At 47.8% G+C, this 21382-nt stretch overlaps 2 protein-coding genes across 10 annotated transcripts in view; one reads left to right on the plus strand and one right to left on the minus strand.

Annotated features, from left to right (window-relative positions):
• LOC121915203 overlaps positions 1-21382 on the minus strand; it is a 34230-nt gene that overhangs the window by 2337 nt on the left and 10511 nt on the right. For 3 of the 6 annotated variants that reach the window (XM_042439194.1, XM_042439195.1, XM_042439199.1), the window contains 2 exons: positions 4158-4554; positions 1052-1310 (listed from right to left, as the gene is read on the minus strand). In XM_042439194.1, the coding sequence (XP_042295128.1) occupies positions 1052-1310; positions 4158-4200 (302 nt within the window). In that variant the 5' untranslated portion in view covers positions 4201-4554. Of the gene's footprint in view, positions 1-1051; positions 1311-4157; positions 4555-4653; positions 4676-5013; positions 5058-5393; positions 5427-21382 lie in introns of those variants that run through there. The other 3 variants (XM_042439198.1, XM_042439196.1, XM_042439197.1) reach the window with 3 other exon arrangements.
• CIPC (CLOCK interacting pacemaker) lies at positions 5252-17558 on the plus strand. Of its 4 annotated transcripts, none has more exons than XM_042439191.1 (4): positions 5252-5375; positions 13535-13772; positions 14843-15030; positions 15765-17558. In XM_042439191.1, the coding sequence occupies exons 2-4, from the start codon at positions 13559-13561 to the stop codon at positions 16629-16631; spliced, it is 1269 nt and encodes a 422-aa protein (XP_042295125.1). In that variant the 5' UTR covers positions 5252-5375; positions 13535-13558; the 3' UTR covers positions 16632-17558. The 4 variants fall into 4 exon arrangements, with proteins under 4 accessions (XP_042295125.1, XP_042295122.1, XP_042295121.1 ...); XM_042439188.1 differs by having other exon boundaries at positions 5365-5491; positions 15768-17558; XM_042439187.1 differs by having other exon boundaries at positions 5372-5491.

Below are 21382 nucleotides of genomic sequence, written 5' to 3' on the forward strand. Positions count from 1 at the left end.
CTGCGGGCGACCCACAGAGGTCATTTCGGTGTGCCTTGGTATTCCTTTGCCTTGGGGGCAAAGAGAGAGATGAGGGAGGGAGAGTGTGACATGTCCAGAAGCCTCTAGGTGGCATAATTCCCCTCTTAAACAACATTATTATTGCGTTCCTCCAAGCCATTTCTGACTCATGGCAACCCTATGGCCAACTGATCATAGGAGCTTATCACACTGGGGCTAATTTCGGAATTAAGGAGAGATTAAAGCACATTTAATGCATCCCACAAATAAAGCGAAAATGGCGAGTAATTGTGCAAATGTTTATCACACGCAATTGCATGAATAAAATGGTATCGGAAATGCATTGTTGCTGAAACCCCAAAAGTAAAAAGATGCACATTAATGCTTCTTTGTGACCACTTTAATGGCGGGTTTTGTGCACTGTCATGTGAAATTGTTTTGTGTAATTATGCAATTTTTCTGAGATATTCACGGGAAAAGCTCCCAATCTCCTTTGGGTTTTCTTGGCCACTTTCTTCAGAGGGGGGTTGCCATTGCCATCCTCTGAGGCTGAGAGAGTGTGACTTGCCCAAGGGCACCCAGTGAGTTTTTATTCTTGAGAGGGGATTTTAACCCTGGTCTCCAGTGTTGTCGTCCAGTATTCAAACCATTGCACTACACTGGCTCTCCCTTAAAGAACATCCATCTTACTTGATCCTGTTTTATGGCCCTTTAACATTACACTTTATCGCAACAACACCTTATGAAACTCCTGGGACTTGCAGTTTATCGAGAGGTGCTTAGTATTCTCAACTAGATTGCTCCGGAGACTCGCCAAACTACAAACCCCAGGAGTCCATAGAGCAGAACAACAGCAGTTAAAGCGTATGATTGTGTTGTGCGGAAGGTCTCTTAGTTCTTACGTTTTCAAAGAAACATTAAGTGAGTTTTCCAGTCACTTCTAGTTTTCTCAAGAGGAGCCCGGTTCAGCCTGCAGTGGTTCCAGAGTAATGCAAAATGGGTCTCCGGATCCTCCAAAGCCACCCACCCAATGTAACCAAAGGCTTCCTACCTGCATTCTTGGCTGTCCGGAGCCAGGAGGAGCAAGACCTTCCCATCATTGAGGCGAAGTCCCAAGCAGCTGTCTCTCTGGGCACCCAATGGAAGCCGTGGCAGGTTGCAGATCTGGCTGCCCTCCAGGATGGCATCACAGTTGGTGCTCAAGGCGATGCCAAGCTCAGCTGGAGAGTCAGCGTCTGGACAGACGAGAAGGCTGCCGTCCACCGAGAGGACGAGGAATTTCTCCTTCCACTGCTTAAAGAGGAAGCCTCCTGCAAAAGAAGACTCGGGGTCAAGGCTGGCAGGAAACTCAACTCAGAACTTGCCACAGGGTGCCATGGTAAGGGGTGCCAGAGAGAGTGACCTGCCATGGAGACTGGAATCCAGTACTTATTTACTGGTGCCAATTGCACTGGTGAGCCCAATAGACTGGGATGTGGAAAGGCACATGTGGCCCCAAGCGTCAATTCAGGGACCCTCGGACCACTCTTGAGACCACACAACCCACCCAAAATGTTTTGCATTGAATGATTTTTGCCATGCTTGGCTATTGTGAGCCAGCTTGGGGCAGGTGTTTGAGCGCTGGACTATGACTCTGGACTCAGACCAGGGTTTGAATTCTGGCTTAACCATCTAAACTCACTGGATTACCTTGGGCAAATCACACTTTCTTAGCCTTAGAGGATGGCAAGGACAAACTCCTTCTGAAGAAACTTGCCAAGAAACTTCGATGATAGGTTTGCCTTTGGGTCGCCGTAAATTGGAAATGACTTGAAGGCACACAACAAGAAGAAGGGCCTTTGGGAAGCCAAGATTCAAATCCGTCAAACATGGAAACCCAGTGGGCAAGTCACACTGTCTCAGCCTCAGAGGAAGGCAAGAGCATCTCAGAGGATGGCATCTCCCTTCATTAGACTGGCATCCTCTTTGTAATCTTTCTACAAGCAGGTAAACCCCTTTTTTATTTTGGCAGGCCTTAGAGAACTAGTCCCTGCCCCCCAGGGATATAAGATGGACTTGCATTTGTTCTTGTTTAATGTTCTTTTCTGTTTAGCTGAATTGTGTTTTGCTTTGTTTTTTTACTCTGATTCCTGTTAACTTTTAAAACCATGTCCGTCCGTTTCAGCTTCCCTACTGAACGAAAGCAAAGGGCTACTCTGGGGCTCTCATGGCTCTTTCATCCCACAAAATAATTTGCCACTAAAGGGATTCTTTTCCCATCAATCTGTCGCAGGGACCCAAAGACAGGACAAACCTCACACACAGCAACAAAGAGATTAAATTCCTGATTAAATTCTCTCTTTGCTGCCCTGGGATTAGGATGCAATCAAATGCTGGCTGTTGTAATCCCAGAGGAAAGGGGTTGTGTGCCAGGCTGTACCTTGGCACAAATAGATCAGGAGGATGGGGGTGAAACTGACATGTTTATGCATATTTTGCAGGCGGATGGGCCCACAGGGAGGTTAAAATTATGGCAAGAGCAGTAGATGCTACGATGGAGTCACAAATTGTGCATGAGCTGTGTGTTTGTGCAATCCCCACAGAGCTTGAAATGCTGCCCAGTTGTGCATTTGAGACACTAAAACACAGAAAATATCAAAGTTTAAATCGGTAGGACAGGTAGGTACTCATCAGATACACCTCACAGCGCTTCAAGCCTGGCAAGGCAATGAGAGGCAAGGTCTCCCTGTTGAATTTGGGCCTATTTTATAGCTGCTCTCAGGAGCTAACTAGAAATACTGTAGTAAGTTTCTCTGTCCTGTTTGCAGAGCAGGGTCCAGAGGGAATCTGGAAATAAAGGTCCAGTTTGGGAAGGGAGCTCTTCCACAAAACCTTCGTTTTAATACTGATTACCTTGTTGCTGAATACGGCAAATACTGGTGGAGTCTCACCAGTTTGGAATCCCGAAATAATCCAAAATTGTCCATATTGATGGCTAGAGAGAGACCCCTTTGTGTTCAATGCACACAAAATTTGTACGCAAAACTGACTGTTCAATGTACTCACACTTTGACCTTCAGGCTATGTGTTATATAAGGTATATAAGAAATATAAATGGATTCTGTGCTTAGACTTGGGTCCCATTTCCAAGATGTCTCATTATCTCTAGGCAAGTATTGCAGCGTCCAGTAAATCAATTCCAAGATCCCAAACACTTCTGGTCCCTGGCATTTTGCAAAATGGAGACTCGATCTGTACAGAAATAATGGCATTCTCCTCAGAAGCTGGTTCAAATCTTCTCCTCCAACCCAAAACCTAGCCCCACAGTCTCATTCAGTGGCCACTGTAATACGCACAGAGTAAACACTGAGAAATTAGTAACCACACACTGCCCTCCCTTCCTTGTGGCATCACCATGTTGGACGACAACACCCCTCAGCCCTCCATCAGCATGGCCAGGAGCAAGGATGGTGGGAGCTGTAGTACCACAGCAAGCAGAGAAGCAACCTTTTGAAGACTGATCTTTAAGATTGCATTTCTTTGAATACGTAAGCCTGCTTGCTGAGTCTAGTTTTGCAATAAATGCAATGACAACAACACAGTACAGTAAAGGGTTAGGAAATGAGGCAGGTTTTCAACACAAAGAGGGTAGTGCAGTGCTCTGGTTTTGGACTCCAACTCCCAGAATCCCCAGCAAGCCATGCTGGGTGGGGATTCTGGGCATTGTTGTTGTCGTTGCTGCTCTTCTCCTGCATTGCCCCCCTAAAGTGGGATACAAAGTGGTTTACAAATTAAATTAAATAAAAAACAGCAGTACAGTTAAAACATACAAAACTGGGCACTGAAATAGAATTAATTAATCAATTAATAATGTAAATTAATTAAATAGAGTCCAAAAACAGGGACTTTCCCCTGCGCCTAGCAAGGCTTCCTTGAGCATGCGTTGCTGGTGCAACCTTTTTCACGCTCGGCAAAGTTACACAGTTTCCTCATCAGGTTGGCTTCCTGAGGTTCCTTCACCCCAAAATAGATCCACAAAATGTGTAGAGATTTTTTAACATTCATATTTTGATATGTCTATTTTGCCCTGGAGCTGAGGGCCCGGCTGGCACATCCCTCTCCCTCTTCCCAGGAAGAGTCCTTGCAAGGCTTTGCAAAATCAGAAGGGGGCTACTCACCGTATTTGCGGAGGAAACCCCGGTGGATCCCCGTGGAGCTCATCCCTCCGCCGGGACCCTTCCATCAGAGAGGACGGCGGCATGGGATCTGGGAAAGCGTTGCTCAGAACTAGGCAGATGCTCTGATAATCCCTGAGCATCCCTTCTGCCAGTGGAGCATCCCTGGCGCCTGCATCCCTCTCAGCCAATCAGGGCCCAGCATCTTCAGCATCCTTCCTCCACTGACCATGGACCAGGCCTGCCTCCCTCTTCTCTTCCCTTCTCTTCTCTCTCTTTCTCTCTGTTGGGCAGATTTCGATTCCGGCACTTTGCAAACGTTTAACATGTCTCTCCGGGGAGCCTTCAGCTCTGGCCTGTGGACTCTGGGTCAGGGCAGAAACTAGTCCCAAATGTGGCCCTAGATTGGGGAGAAAAGAAAGCAAATCATCATCATCATCAACTTCTTTACAGTATTTGGAGTATTTATACCCCGCTCTTCGGCCACAAAGGCTCTTACACTCCGCCAAATGCATCTGAGGACGTGGACTTTAGTCTAGGAAAGCTCCTGCTGCCAACTTCTTTCTTTAGTCAGTCTCAAAGGTGCTGCAAGCCCTCTCTACCTATTATTATTATTACTATTACTATTATTTATTGTTATTGCTTCTAGATGCATCTGAGGAAGTTACTCTGTTAAGCACAGAGCAAGGGCACTTTTACTTCCAAACAAGAGGAAGAGGATTAGAAAGTAACTTTCCCAAACTCTCTTTAACTGGGTTTGTAAATACTGTAAAGGAAAACATTTTAATAAATAAATAAATAAATAAATAAATGCAATTTCTTCAAACACGAGTTTTTTTTAATAAATGCATTTTTTTACAAAATGTAATGCCTTTGAATGCAGCTTTTAAAATGCACTTCTTCAGAGATCCCTTGGGATCCACTGGATCCTCCTCCTCCTCCTTTTGCTGCTGCTGCCCCACGTGCCTGCCGCCCCTGGCCCCGCCCCGGCACGTGTCCCGGCGTTCTGTCCCCGCCCCCTCACGTGGCCGCGCACCGGGCTCCCCCTTTCCGCACGTGGCTCCCTGAGCCCTTGGCCCCGCCCTGGCGCCGGGAGAGGCGGGCGCTGATTGGCCGAGGCGGGCGTCGCTCAGAAGGGGAGGAGGGGCGGGGCTTGGGCTTTCTCCTTTGTATCCAAAAGAAAAGAAACAAAGGAAGAGAGAGAGAAAGAGGAGGCGGCAGGTAAGAGAGCCCCCTCACCTGGGCAGGGGCACGTGACCACCCCAGCCTCAGGGGAGGACTACAAATCCCATCATCCCCTTTCCTGAATGAGGGTTTCAGGCTGCAAAGACAATCTGGTATGACACTGCTTTAACTGCCCTGGCTCAGTGCTATGGCTTTCTGGGAACTGGAGTTTGTCCCTTTGGAATCTTTTTAGATCTTCCTAAGAGGGGGGACTACAAATCCCATCATCCCCCTTCCTGAATGCGGATTTAAGGCTGCATCTGCATTGCAAAATTAATCCAGGTTGACACTGCTTTAACTGCAATGGTTCCATGCTATGGGATTCTGGAATTTGTGGTTTGTCCCTTTAGATCTTTCTCAGGAGGGACTACAGATCCCATCCTCCCCATTCCTGAATGAGGATTTCAGGCTGCATTTTCACTGTGGAAACAATTTGGTTTGACACTGCTTTACACTGCCATGGTTTAATAATGTTATGGGATTCTGGAATTGGTGGTGTGTCCCATTAGCTCTTCCTAGGGAGAACTACACATCCCACCCTCCCCATCAGTGCTGTGTGTCTGTGTGAGTGATGGGAGTTGTAGTCCAAAGCACCTGGAGGGAGCCAGGTAGGAAGCCACTGGCTTAGCAGAATTGCCCTTAGACTGGCATGGTGCCCATCTTGTGCCAGCAGGTGAACTCAGGCTACATCCAGACTAGACAGATAACCTGGATCAGCACTGCTTTAACTTGCTGTCTGGCTGAAGGCTATGGAATTCTGGGAGTTGGAGTTAGACGTGGGGTCCAGAGCGGAGAGGAGCTTAAGGAAGGAAGGAAGGCCCCACAACAAACTCCAACTCCCAGAGTTCCATAGCCTTCAGCCAGACAGCAAGTTAAAGCGGTGCCAAACCGGTTTATCTGTCCAGTCTGGATGCAGCCTGAGTGTGAAGTAGCACTAGTGTGAATCTGCATTAATCGGTGAGGTGTGTGTCTGTTGTGTGTGTATCATTGGCCCTTTCTTTCCTGGCACACTGGGCAGAGGTGCCTTTTCCTGCCCGCGTTCAAAAGGAGGGTGCTTTTGGTACTGATGACGCCTTTGGCTTCTGTCTGGAATGGGCCTTTTTTGTTTTCATGACTCAGGAGAGATGGAGTTTGGTTTGCACTGGAGCACTTGCGATACAGGTATCTTCATGTGTCACGCATGCTTTGCCACAAGTAAGTTCTGCAATGCATGCTTTATTTTTGTGTGGGAGGTACTCTTTGCTTTGGAGAAATGCTCATCGTTTGGGGCAGAGCTTTGTAGACTTGTAATAGTAGTAGTAAGGAAAGTGCAAAAAGACATAGAAATTGACCCCTCTCTAGATGTGTAAATGCCTTTTTCAACAACTGAAATTCCCATCTGGGTGAATTATTGTTAGACTTGTATTTCGTGTTGAACCTGAAGTTGGTTTCAATAGATTTTAAGTCATTAGGGTGGATGACTAAGGTGGAAATACCCTCAAGGCACCAGATCCTGCCTGATCTTGGAAGCTAAGCAGGGTCAGCCCCGTTTAGCCCTTGGATGGGAGACCTGCTGGAGGAGGCTCAGTCTTAGAGGAAAGGACTGGGGAAACCACCTCTGAGGGTCCTTTGCCTAAGAAAACCCTACAAAATCCATGGGATCTTCATAAATTGACAGGCGACTTGAAGGCACGTAATACACACAAGTGAGGGGGCAGTGTGGCCTAGTAGTTCCAGTACCTGATCTTTGCAGTTAAGCAGGGTTAGCCCTGGTTAGTCCTTGAATGGGAGACTGCCAACAAACTCCAGTTGCCATAGTCTGTATTGCAGAGGAAGGAACTGGCAGAACCACCTCTGAGTAGGCCTTTCCTAAGAAAGCACTACGAAATCCATGGGGTTGCCATAAGTCAAGAGGCAACCTGAAGGTGGCACATGGACACACATGGGTTCAAGGCAACACAGTTTGTGGCTGAAAGGAAGTGTAGTCGTTGTGGATCATCAACACCTGAGTCACTCTTGCACTGCTTATCGCACTGCCTTTTGTGCATTCAGTTGGCTCAGGCCCAGGGCTGTCTGGCAGACTGCGTCTCCCTATGCGAGACTCCAGCCTGGCAGAAGGATGCAAAGTGGATCGTGCCCAGATGGCTACCTGGAAGTGAGTTGGATAGCCATATAGAAGAGTCTATCCGAAATTGGACAGGGTGCCTGCAGGACATACTAAAACAAATGACAGCGCTTGCCCATAGGGAAACATTGGGGAATACTTGCCCATAGGGAAACTATACTAGCCCACTGGGGAATCATTGGGCATGTATTCCCCAATGATTTCCTATGGGCCAGTATTTTCCAGTGATTCCCTGTGGACAAGTATGCTTTCTCTATGGGCAAGGACTGTCATTTGTTTTCGCATGTCCTGTTGCCTGCCTGGTTTCAACCCAGACTGAATTAGAGGCGCCCTTTAGTCTTTTTCTGTCTACGCATGACGTCTAAGGTCCTCTTCCAGGAGGAAGGTGCTTTTACGACTGAACTAATGGCATCTCTCCATTAGTCTGCACCAGTCTTGAGCTAAGAAGGAACATGAGAAACCCCGTTGTCCCTCTTGGTCTATGGTCTCCTGCGCATTGGTGGTGCATAGTAGTAGTGGAAACGGAGACCTCTGCTGCTGAAATATGCTTCAAGGCGCAGAGTGTGGTGCCTTCTGTCTCCCTGGCTGCTCCTGTTGGATATCTACCTAAGAAGGCTCTTTGGCAGCCTCTGTGGCTTGGATGTATGTGACCGTCTGCTCTGGAACCGAATGGGCGTTGCAGAATGGAACCAGTTGCACCAGTGTCTTCAGGGCAGGGATGACTGGGACCCAGCAAACATAACAAGGTGGAAGAAAAAAGAAAAACAGAAAGTTCTCTGAACCAGATGGGCCACTTTTGCAGTGAGTCAGGGACCCCGCGTCTGCCTTCTGGACGGATGGTGGTGGCATCAAACACCATCCCATGGCTTTGGGGCTTTTGGGGGGCTCAGACTGCAAACGGTTCTCGGGACACCCGGAGCCCCCTGGGGCTTAGCAGAAGGTCACACCGGCTCAAATCCTCTTCTGGTGCCGGGAATAGTCGGGAATTAGAAGGCTCCGTTCTGTACGTGAGTCTCTCTTTTTAATGAATAGAGCGACAGAACGCCAGCCAGGAAAGGGGCTGCTCTCACCCCGTTGTTGTAGAAAGACGACAGCGGGATTTTTAAATTGTAGCCTCAGCAACAAAGCAGGCTGCAATCCCCTGTTGCATCTGGTTTGTCCTCTTTATCTGTACAATTTATCTACACACTTGATACTAAAACACAATGGTCCATTGAATGAAATGTATTACGGTCAGTGAGCAGTACAAATGGTCCATTGGTATTTGCTGGGGTCCGATGCAAGGACCCCCTGTGGATACCAAAATGCACGGGATGCTTAAGTCCCATTAAATACAACAAGAGTAGTAAAATGCTGACCCTTACATAAAAGTTACAAAAACAAGGCTTGCTTTTTAGAATTTATATCTGGCTCCCATATTATATACATATACGTGTGTGTGTTTTGTGTGTGTGTTTGTGTGCATATATATGCACACATCCATATGAGTCAGTGTGGTGTAGTGGTTTGCACATTGGACTATGTTTCTGGAGACCAGGGTTCAAAACCCAGCTGTTTAATCAAAACATATATTGGTTTGATTTGTTAGAAGCCCCCAAAGCCAGGTTTTCCTTTCAGTGAATGAATGCAGAGTTGACTCAGTAAACTGAATAAAGTGGGGCACATGTTTGGCCCAGCTTCCACTTGTGCCAGAGGACCCCCACTTGCTTTTCTCTGCCTCCTTGCCTTTATTCTGTGTCTCCATCTTCCTTTGGCTCGTGCGTCCCGGTGCCTGATCTGTGCCAGGGCTGGCATCCCAATATAGCCATAGTTGTCTCATGGCTGGGCTGTCTCTCAGCGATGGGGGCGTGGTGTGCCGTGCGCACATGCGGCTTTGAGCCATGGGAATGAATGGATCAGTCTCATTCCTCCAGCTGTGTCTGGCTCTCCATGTGACTCTGGGCTCCTGAATGCTCTCCATATTTAGATGCTCCACCTCCCTAGTCTTGGCTGCCCTCTGCCAGTGAATGATCCATGTGTGCGTGCGCATGAGAGGGTGGGCGTTTTGCTCTTTCTGTCTCTCTCTGCCTCTTCCCCCTTCCTTGCACATATACATTCCTGATGCCTTTTAGCTTGCCCTTCCCAAACCTTCTGTGCTTCCACTTACCACCCTGGGAAGGTTCTTTTCTCCCCAATTTGCCATGGAGGAATGCTGAGCGCAGGCGCCAGGGACCCATGGAGGCAGTTTTGTGATCTGGAGGAAAGGTTGGAAGGGCAGAGAGTCTCTTTCGTTACTTGCCAGGGCAAGGACCCCCACACTCCAAGGATCAGGTATGTGGGATAGTTATCATTTCTTATAACATCTTATAGCAGACAGGGAGATGTAAATCGGTAGTGCGTCTGGTGGGGTGACATAAATCAGCCATTCATCTGGTGGCGAGAGATTCCCATTGGCGACATGGGTGTCGCAGCAGTATTTTATTCTGTATTAACATCTCACCCTCTTCAGACACGCATCTATCCACAGGTCTTTTGCAGCTTGGACTCTCCTTCATTGGAGGTTTTTAAGCACACCTCTTGCCCCACTGTTGGGTTGCCATCTTTCAGGGGTGCTTTAGCTATGGATTCCTATGGGGTTGGTCTATATGGCCCTTGGGTGCCCCTTCCAACTCTATGGCTCTGTGGTTTTCTAAGTATTGCTCTTTGTGGGACATGGTTGAGTGAGACGAGGGGGAACTGAGTCTCTTCACTATTATGTGTTGATAGTAAGACTTCAGCAAAGGAGTTTGTTGTTGCTGTATGCCTTCAAGTCATTTTTAATTTAAGGCAAACCTATAATAGGGTTTTCTGGGCAATGTTTCTTCCGATGTCATGCGTAGGTACACTTCACCATCATTAACCGAGTTATGTATGTGTGTGTGTATGTGCCCTGTACTTTTTTTGGTATCTATGTGTGTCTGCAAAGAATCTCTCCTCCACCTAGACTTAAACGTTAAAGGTTTTAAACTGTTTGATCTCTTTGTAGTCGGCTTCAGTTACTCTGTGCTACTTTGAAAATGACTTTACACTGACCCTTAGCTGCTGCTGTTGTGTGCCTTCAAGTCATTTCCAACTCATGGCGAACCTACCATGGGGTTTTCTTGCCCAGATTTGTTTAGAGGAGGTTTGCCATTGCCTTTCCCCTGAGGCTGAGAGAGTGTCACTTGCCCAAGGTTGCCTGATGGGTTTCATGGCAAAGAAATTATATTCCTTTAATATTTTCAAAGTATGGAGGGTCAAATCCAAGGATAAGGAATCCGTGGATAAGGAGAGCCTGACTATACTGTAACATGATTATTTCTTTAAAGAAGACCTTTTTCAAACTTTTAAAAATGCATTTAAAGTATAGCTTTGAATCAAAGTAAAGCAATGCACCCGCCGCTCCCCTCCCCAACCTTCTCCTCCGGCGGCCTGACCAAGCGGAGCCGCTCTGCCTTTCTGGGAGCAAGCGCCAGGTACGTGTGCATACAGAGTCCTTTGGTGCGTGCACACCCATGTGGCGCTCGCTGTACTAGGAACACGCTGTACCATTACGTAATGGGGATCTGCTTGAGAAAGTAGTAGCTGTGTCTCCCGTCCTCCAGCCGCACGCAGGGCGTGGTGTAAACAAACGCACATGGCCCAGGGACTGACTGGGCTGCAGTCTCCTAGCTGCGGCCGGACACATATGTGCAGGTGGAAAAACACACACAAACACACACAGATGCACTCCCACTTAATCCTCTCCAGTATCAGCTCTTCCACTGACACACACTCATACACACTCTCACTCTCACACACTTACGTAACAGCCCAGCTGCAGCAACGTTTGTGCAGCCAGGAGTGTATTTGATTTACTTGTCCTGGTGAGAACTGTGGTTGTTCCCTGATTCTGTCCATGGGGACAGGCAGGCAAGAAATGGTAATTAATAATAATAATTATATATATATATTTGTTGTTGTTGTTGTTGTTTACAATTAGCCCTCCTTATCTACGGATTCAATCATGTACAGCTTGAAAATTTTAAAAAAAAAATATAAATTCCAAAAGGCAAACCTTGGTTTTGTCATTTTATAGAAGGGACATCAACACGCTGAGGCTTCTGGGCACTGAAGTCCAAAATCTCCTTAAAGGGTACAGTTTGGGAACCACTAGATGCCCCCAAGCTTCCTCCTGGATGGGCAGTTTTGCCTCTCCGTAGGAAGGGTCATGGTCCAAGGGCCCAAAAGAGATTTGGCTAGCTGCCTCCCTCCCTGGCCACCACAGCCGCCCTCCCACTCCCACAACAGGTGCCTCTTGGCCACCAGCCCCTGGCTGGGTGAGGCTTTGGGAAGGCTGCCCTTGTTATGTAATACCCTTCCTGCTTGCCAGCCTTGCCATGGCCTGGTAGGGAGGAAGGAGTCTTTGAGCGGCGTTGGAGATCTAATCTCCGATCTTCCCCGGCTGCCGCTCCCGGGTCCTTAAGCACATGGCCAGGCCAGAGACGGAGGAGGCACATGGGGTCCCATGTGCGTGCATGGCTGCGCCGCCCACCCAGCTCATGCTGCAAAAGTCACAACACCCACAGAGCAGTTTGTGTGCTGCCTTGCTCCAAAATGAGTGATGAAAAAGACGAACCAGGGAAGTTTTGGTGTCTGTGAAGGCAGCCGTCCCTCTTATCCATGGATGGGTTTTTTTTATCCATGGATTCAAGCATCCACTGCTTGAATGAATGTGTGTGTGTGTGTGTGTGTGTGTGTGTGTGGTTAGTGGTTAAGATGCCAATATTTTAATGTTTATTTTTTAATGTTTTGTTTTTTAATGTTTCAAGGCAGCTGGCAAGTTGCATTGGAACAAAGTACAATCTAGAAATCCCATATATATTATATTATATTATATTTTGTTGGCTTTTGAGGTTTCTCTGTTTTTGTTTTTTCTTTTTTGTTCAGACTTCCACTTCTTGTTTTTGTAACAGACGACGCATTACACTGTTCATGTTTCATGTTTGCACCCTCGTATCCATCCATATACATTTGTGTATATATTTGTGTACATTTACATTCCCAGGAGCGTGGTGGGGATGCAGTTTGCTGATGTCTTTCTACCGACGTGTTTTTGCAAGGTTTTTGGTCAAGATAGATCTGCTTTTTATTATTATTATTAACCTTTATTTATGAAGCTTGGCCGAAGGATTTCCCAGCTGGCTCCAAAGATCTGCAGCTCCTAGTTTTCTTTTTCAGAATCTTCTGCATTTTGCAAAAATGTCTCTCTAAGCAAAAGAAGGGCCTTTTCCCTTTGGTGAAACAAACACCACAAGCACAAAAACACACTTAATCTTTTTCTCTTTGTGAGATTAATCACAAGGCAAGCACAAAAGGCACAGAGATGCAAGCAACCCATGCATCCGATTACTAGCCCTTGCAAGAAAACAACCGTCACCAGACTTTGCAGTTTGCTTTTTTGCACAGATGTGGACAAACCTGGGAGGAGCAGGGAGAGAGATTGGGATATAAAATAACTTTAAAATATTTGTATTGATATAAATGTAGATATATTATATATAAATATTGTCCACATGAACAACACCTTTGCTTTCTGGTGGTTCACTGTACACAAGCTTTGCTTCATGCACAAAATGATGAATAATACTGTGTATCAGATCACCTTCAGGCCATGTATAGAAGGCGTATAGGGAAAATAAATGAATTTTGTGCTTAGACGTGGGTTCCACCTCTAAAATGTCTCACTATGTAGATGCAGATATTCCAAAATTGGAGTATCTCCAAAATCCCAAACCCATCTGGTCCCAAGCATTTTGGCCAAGGCAGACTCATGTATTACAGCAATTCCCAAACCTTTGTCCTCCAGCTGTTTGGGATCCCATCTCCAGGGATCCCCAGCCAGCTTGGCCAACAGCAAGGAGGAGTTCTGGGAGCTGAAGTCCAAAACATCTGGAGGACTAAAGTTTTAGGAATCAGTGCTGTATTAGGCTTTTCTTCCCCTTGAATCTCTTGGCCACTGACCTCCTTCCCTATTTCTCCTCTTAATGGTCCTTTCTTTTTTGCTGTCCTGCAGGAGCTAGGAGGATTTATAGCAGCCATGCCATTGGATCAGGGCCATCCTCCTTCCGGCCACCCGACCAAACCTGCAAAAGAGAGGAGCAATCAGTCGGCCGCTGGATCCTTGAAGGCAGGCGGCCTGGCCTCTGAAGATCCTGGGGACCAAGCGGAGAAGATGGAGAGACCAGGCGGCGAGGCATCCAGGGAGCCCAGCCACTCCGCCAGCGAAGGAGAGAAAGACTCTGGATTTTCAGGTAGAGAGACAGCAAAAGGGCCGGTCCTCCCAGCGGCTGCCTTTTGCAGTGAGGCCGGAAAGGGTCTTTCGAAGACAAGGTGATGATGTTGCCCTTTTCCTTTGTCTCCCCTTGCCTTCCCTCCACTCCTGGCATTGCCATCCTTATGTCCCTCTTCTCTCTTATGCTCCATGCAAGGGCTGTTTAAAATACAGCGCGCCTGTGTCATACGTGGCTTGAGCATACGCACTCAAGCCGCAGGGTGCGCACGAGGCAGAAGGGGCAGCGCATCCCATTCAATTGAATGGGCACACGCGCCCGTTGCGCCACCGCGCCGCCATGCACGAGCCCCATTGTTTACAATGGGGCTTGAGCATAGGTGGAATTCGCCTTACGTGGAGGGATCTGGAACGGATTCCCGCATAAGGCAAGGGCCAACTGTACACACAGATCAGGAATCCTAGAGGTGTCAGGGTCTCCCAGAGGGTCTCTAGTCCAACCGGCTACTCAGTTAGTGCATGATCTCTTGCCAGAGTGGGTTCCCAAATTCCTGTCCTCTGGTTATTTTGGCCTTCAGCTCCCAGAAGCCTCAGCTACTTTGGCCAATGGTCTGGGATCCTGGGAGCGGACGCCCAAGACACTTGGAAAGCCATAGTTTGGGAATTACTGAGCTAGAGCATCTCCAGCAGGTAGCTCTCCAACCTCTTTTGGAAAACCTCCAAAGAAGGAGACCCCATCACTTCTGTGGGCCATTGGTCCCATTACCCAACCGCAGTTGCCACCAAGAAGACATCTGTCGGCCATCCTGGCAAAGAGGACGAGGGGCAACGGGAGGGAAAAGGGGGATGGAGGGGCAACCTGTGTGGTGGCTGAAGGCAACCTCTCCACCCTAGTTGGCCACAGTTGTGTGTGTGTGTCACTGCAATATCTTTCTGCCAGGCAGAATGGGGTGTGTGTGTGTGGGGGGGGGTGCTCTTCCTTGCCTGAACAGGCAGGAGAAGGGCTCTTGGCCATTTTGTTTTTCACTCTGCCTTGCCTTTCCCCTAACTCCTGTTTACCCTAGCTCCTTTCTCCATTGCCTCTCTGCGCAGACGTGAGCTCTGAGTACCTGAGCACAGTGGAGCAGACCGACACGGAGGATCCACCCGGCAACACACAACGGCACCAGCAGGCCAAGCCTCTGAGGGCACCACCGAAGGCACCACCGGGGGGTCTCGCTGGAGGACCCTTCCCCGGCCTCGCTCCTGTTTACATTGTCAAAAACGTTATCCTCAAACAGGTAGCCCTTGTCACAGCCAAGCACCCATCCGCCCCTCTGGCCACCATCTCTTCTAGTCCCCCACCCCCAAAGGTTTGGGCTATTACTTTGCCATCTGTCCTTATCTAGATTAGGGTGGGGACGGTATCTATTTCTCCATCTTGTGGAACTGCAATACCCAGTATTCCTAACAAGTGACTTCATCTTGTTGCATGCTCCCAGCTAGAGTAGAGCCATTGGATTGTTGCACAGTGAGTTGACACATAGGGAGTAAAGCTCATTGGTTCAGTGGGTCTACTCTAGTTCAAATGAAAATTAGGACTGAAGCCTAGGAGTCGGTTAAGCCATAAAAGATCAGGGATGCTCCCTGTGTTGTCGGTGTCTCCTAAAAAAACCTTTCCTTGTGGCCATTGGTCCCCAGAGAACATCCCCACAAGGCCTCAGATACCCCCAAGTCCCTTCTTTTAAAAACGGACTGCTTTCTGGGCCCCAGTTTTTGGCGCTCTATGCTCCCAACAAAAGGCAGGCAGCAGAGCAGGAAATTGTATCAGTTGTGGTTAAGTGTCTGGGGGATTAGCCCCTACCCAGGTACACTTGCCCATCCCTACTGAGAATAAGGGCCACGAGTGTGTACTTTGTCCAGTTTGGTCCACCTCCAGAGTGAGAGGGCATCGAGTTCGAATTTTCCATACTTTGGCCCTGCCATACAGCTTTCATCATCTTGCTAATCCCTTTTTCTTTCCTCTTTCTCTCAGCAGCCCCTAGGTACCTCTCCTACCACCCAATTCCTGGCTTGGAGCAGCCAGAATCCCCTTGATGCATCCCAGGGCCCTCCCGCCCGCGTCCTCTTCATCCAACCTCCGGTGGCTTCCCTGAAGACACTACTCCCTGGCCCGAAATCCCTGGCCAAGGAAGCCTACCTCCCCATCCTCAGCACCTATCCCAAGATTGCTCCTCACCCGGGGCATGACCTCCAAACCAAGGAGCCTGCCGAGGGAGGGACTGCCCCGGAAGAAGGCACCATCAAGAACAAGCGCTTCTGCCTGGAAGAAGCCTGGGTGTCGTCGTCGGACCCTGTCGTGCCAAAAGACTGTGGGGAGAAGCAGTGTGAGGAGCCCTCTTTGGCTGACTGGAACCAGAACCTGGTGACGTCCTCCACCGAGTTGGAGCAGGCCGAAGGGCGGATGATCGCCAAGGCTTCCAAGAAGCTGGGCGGGAGCAGCTTGGGGAAACAACGCCGATTCCACAATACGGTAGAGATCCTGCGTAAGTCAGGGCTGCTGGGCATCACATTGAAGACCAAGGAGCTCATCCGGCAGAACAGCGCCACCCAAAGGGAACTGGTGGAGTTGCGGGAGCATGCCCAGCTACTTTGTGAAGCCGTCCAGAGCAATGATACCCAGGCCTGGGCCCGTCTCCAAGAGGCCATGGAGCGCTCAGGTGCTTACTGGGCCGGGAAAGGCAGCAAAACTTCAGTGCGTCAGCCGGGGGGTCGGCAGGAGCTGGGTCGGGGGGCTGAGCCCCCAAACTGTATCTCAGATCCCACCAGAGAATCGCCACCCAACTTGCCTGTGAATCTCTCCCCCACACTGGACACTTTGGAGCAAGTGACGCTGCCTTAGCTTCCTCCTTTGCTGCTTCTTCCACATGCTCTGGGCTAACGGCTGCTCTACGAAAGAATGACCTCTGGCAAGGAATGAGTGCTGGGCCACCAGTTCCTCAGTCCCACCAGGTTTCTGCAATCAGAACGGCTAAAGAGACCCATTTGGTGCCATCTTAGCTTTGGATAACCGCCACACACTGGTCACTGAGAGGCTGGTGCATTGGGAAACCGAGCTGGGATCTTGCACTGGAGGGTTGTGAGAGTGTGTGTCAAAGCAGATGGGGAAGGGACAAGGTGGGTGACCAAGGGATGAAGAGTGTGTCGGTGTGCACAGAAAGGGGAAGCCATGTTTTGGTGGTGAGTTGTGTCGCTTGGGCTGCTGGGTTTTCTCCTTGCAGTTGGAAAGCTCTTTTTCCTTTAAGGCATGCTGACCCAGAGTGTCCAAGGTGGCGGTGATTCGCTCCCTTTCGCTCATCTGCTCTCTCCTGCCTGCTTTGGTACTTCTCAGCTGTAAAGGAGCATCTCCTCTGTTCACAGAGGACCTCGTGCATCAGCTACATGGCTTTCTGGGGGGGAAAGTGACTTGTGGGGAATGGCGTCCTGCCTCTTTGAGGACTTTCCTACCCAACTCAAAAGCTTGCCCACTTTGCTGCTGACAAAAGATGGTCCAACGAGGAGGAGGAGGAAGGAAAATATAAGTAAACCCTTGTTTGTATCAATTTCTGGGACCAGAACCATTTGCAGCCAGCCTGTAGCCAGTGAGCTTCCCAGTATGTACTGGGAATGCCAGCTGTGGGGTCTGGAAGCAACCTTGACTTTTGGGGTTTGGCTTTGGCTGCATGCTGGAAATGGAGGCCTTTCGAAGCCAGAACATGAACTGGGTTTTGTTTGGCTTTTCTTTTCTCTCTCTGTTTTTTTTTCTAATAAATAAGATTTTAAAAATCCACCTTTAAAGGACTGGTTTCTCTCAAATGTGGGCCCCTTTAACTGTTTGCAATGGCATGTCAGTCAGTCCATAGGCCTGGCACTTGGGCATTCAGTCAAGATATACAACAAAACAAAATTCCCCACAATAAAACAAGGGAAGAGGAAGGTGCTATATAGATCTCCAACTAACTGTAACTCTAAGTCAGACACTAACTGTCCCTTTAGACATAGTGGGCTCTGATCCTAGCTGCCTCAGAGAGACATCTGGCAACTGCAAGAGTGACGCTTGGGCAAGAGTTTTACATAGAAATGGCCTGATCTTAGGTAACAAATGGAGAGATTTTGGCTTGCCAAATCCGGTGGTAAAGATTACGGTGCAGTAAAACATGCTTCATAGACTACTCCCAAGTTATTAAGTGGGCATCTTCTTTAGGTGTAAGGAACATGGGTGCAAATCTACTACCAAGCCATCCTACGGAATAAACATTGCTCCTAGAAAATAAACCTTGCACCTAGACAAAGAGTGGCAGTCCTTGCCAAGAGACAGGTTCGCCAGGTGAGAAAAGCAATAAGGCAAATCGCAAAAGGAGGAAGAGAATAATATGGCGGGGAACAACAACAATACACAGACAACATCAGTTTAAAAGGACAAGTAAGATGTACATATATCATCATCATCAATTTTATTTCTTTCCTGCCTCTCCTCAAGGCTTGAGGTGGGGCACAACATATTAAAATGCAAAACACAATTGGAAACACATAGACTCAGTTCAAATGAAGCACCACCAGATCATTAGAATATATTCATAAGAGAGAATATGTAATTAAAAGTCATGATTTAAGATGGACTCAATGGGTGCAGGAAAGACAGCTTTCCTTACTGCAGGCATTGCCACTTTATATAGGAACAAATACGTTCTCTATGTCGTGTCCAAATTAAAACATGAATGGCTAATCTAATAACATGAATGAATAATGTAAAGGCTCATGTTTTATTAATTTCCACCAGGCAATGTTTTGTTTGTTTTTGGACTGCAGCTCCCATCATCCTTTCCTATATGCCATGGCAGCTAGGGATGATGGGTGTTTCAATGAGTTCATTGGCTGCCTTTCCTCCGGGTGGAAGTTATGGCGGCTCCCAAAAACAATTGGATTTAAAGCGAAAATGTCACAACAAAAGTTGTATCAGTTGAAATGAAAATTCTGCAACACTTAAAAGTCATATCATTAAAAGAGCATAAAAGCATTTACTAAGCATACAGAAGTTAAACATAAAGCACAGCGGGAGGCAAAAACCGTATGTCTGGGCAGTCATGGTATCTGACCCTGGTTCATACCCTCCTTTGATTAAAAATAAAAACTTGACGAAACATGGGATAAGAAACTGGTCCCTAATATTTAAAAGTGGAAGAGGAAGAATTGGGCTAAAGGCCATGAAAACAGAAGGCTGAAATAAAGGGCTATCTGTTCTTACGGATGCCTCTAGATCATTTTTCTTCTTTCTTTCTCTTTATAAAAACAAAAGGGAGAGAGCCAGGATGCCCATAGAGCAGGGTTCGAATCCTCATTCTGCCACAGAAATCCAAAGGGGGATCTTGGGCAAGTTACACTCAGCCTCAGAGGATGGCAAACCCTCTCCAAAGAAAGCTTCCCAAGACATTAACTACAGTACATTTAAGAGCTGGGATGGTGTCAGTGATCTGAGTCCTGGACCCGAGCTTTGGGAGACCGGGGTTCGAATCTCTTCTTAGCCATGAATACCCATTGGGTGACACTGGGAAGCTCACCACACTCTTTGCCTTAGAAGAAGGGAATAGCAGGCCTCCTTTGAAGAAATCTCACCTAGAGAACCCCTGGGGAAGGTTGCCATGAGTCAAAAGCACATGATAACAAACCATGTGCATCTGTGCCCTTTCCAGTTCTTAGTGTATGGCGACCTGGTGAATTGTATAGGGTTTTCTTAGGCAGGGAGTACTCAGAAGTGGTTTGCCGCCAGTTGCTTTATAAAGGCTGTATGGATATCTGGTGTTGCATTTTGAGCCTCCAGAGGGTGCTGCCAGCCCCCTTTAAAGCTGAGCAATGGCCGAGAGAGAGACTGCAAGATTTGGGTTGTGAGTCTGGAGAGAGAGAGTTTCTGAGTAGAAACAGATCACAAAGTGAAGTCGAAGGCTTTCATGGCTGGCATCCATCGTTTTTTTGTGGGTTTTTCAGGCTCTGTGGCCATGTTCTAGAAGGCTTTATTCCTGACCTTTCAACAGCATCTGTGGCTGGCAAAACGTCAGGAATAAACTCTTACAGAACTTGGCCACAGAGCCTGAAAACCCCACAAAAACCTAAAGATCAAAAAGTGCAAGTTGCATGTTGATCCTTTGCAATATCTTCCCTGCCCTTGGTCTGCATATAGAATTAGAAAGCAAGGCTGGCATGAGAAACAAGCTAGTGAAATGTGGGCCAGATAATGCAACCATTAGGTGGGTTTGTAGTTGGTTGACCAGCAATGGCTCCTCTTCTTCATCTTGGGAAGAAGTGACCAGTGGGGTGTCCATTGGGACTCTTGTCTTGGGCCCAGTTTGCTATTCATCTTTATCAATGACTTGGGTGAAGGAATAGAAGTCATGCTTATCAAATTTGTACATGACACCAAATTAGGAGCAGATAATACCCCAGAGGACAGGATCAAAATTCAAAATGGCCTTAATAGACTAACAAAATAAGCTTCAACAGGGAGAAATCTAAGGTACAGCACTTAGGCATAAAAAATGAAATGCACAGATAAAAGATGGGGGACACCGGGCTGAACGAGAGACTCATATGTGTGAAAGGGATCTAGGAGTCCTAGTAGACCACAAGCTGAACATGAGCCAACAGTGCGATGTGGCAGCTGAAAAGGCCAATGTGATTCTAGGCTGCATCAACAGAAGTACAGACTCTAGATCAAGGGAAGCAATAGTGCCACTCTATTCTGCCTCTGAAATTGTTTCGGGCGCCAGGGTGTTTTAATCTGGTTCTGATTCAGTACATTCTTTAATTTCAGGTTTCACAGGTGTGGTGAGCCTCACTGGTGAAATAAGGCATGTGTTTAATTACTTCTAGGGTTGCAGAGGAAGGCTGTGATAATCACATGGGAAAGTCATGGTTATTAAACAGAAATGTGGCAGAAATACACATTTGGTGCCCTTGGACTTGACCATGTGGCCCATGTGGGAGCGGAAATTGGTCTCTGTCCCCCATATAAATGCCATATCAGATGCAGAGGACAGCAAGATAAGTTTATAGGTGCTACAAGTCTCTTGCTGTGCTGTGTATTTTGCACTTTATGGCTGGAGTTCTGCCATTGAGAGACATCCATGCGTCTCATGCAGCAGTGGCTCCATACACCTGCCTGTGGTGAATAGAATGTTCGGCTGACCAATGGGAAGGCAGCTAGAGCTCAGCCAATCAGGGGCCGGCTGAGAAGAATTTAAAAAACCCAGACTGTTGGCTGACAGTTTTAAAAGTTCAGTTGGGATCTGAGGGGAAGGTTCTGCTCAAGCCGTTGTAAAGAGTTGGGCTGTTGGAAGTCCTGAGGGGACTGGAAAGTGGTTCCTTTTGAGTCCAAAGGATAGGACTTGGGTCACACACAGGCCATTATCAGATGAGTCTTGAACTGGGGGACTTCAGCACTGGGCGGTTCGAATTAACGTTATTTCGCTCAATACGATCATACCATCATTCGAATGGCCCAATCCGAACGCACGTGAATGCGTGAGATGCCGAACTGAATGCGTACTGGATCCTCTTTTTGGAGCGTGTTGGCCAGTGCGCTGATAAGGGGATTGGCGATATCCTGGATTGGGGCTCTGT

The sequence above is a fragment of the Sceloporus undulatus genome, chromosome 9, assembly GCF_019175285.1.
Source record: "Sceloporus undulatus isolate JIND9_A2432 ecotype Alabama chromosome 9, SceUnd_v1.1, whole genome shotgun sequence".
NCBI classification, from domain to species: Eukaryota; Metazoa; Chordata; class Lepidosauria; order Squamata; family Phrynosomatidae; genus Sceloporus; species Sceloporus undulatus.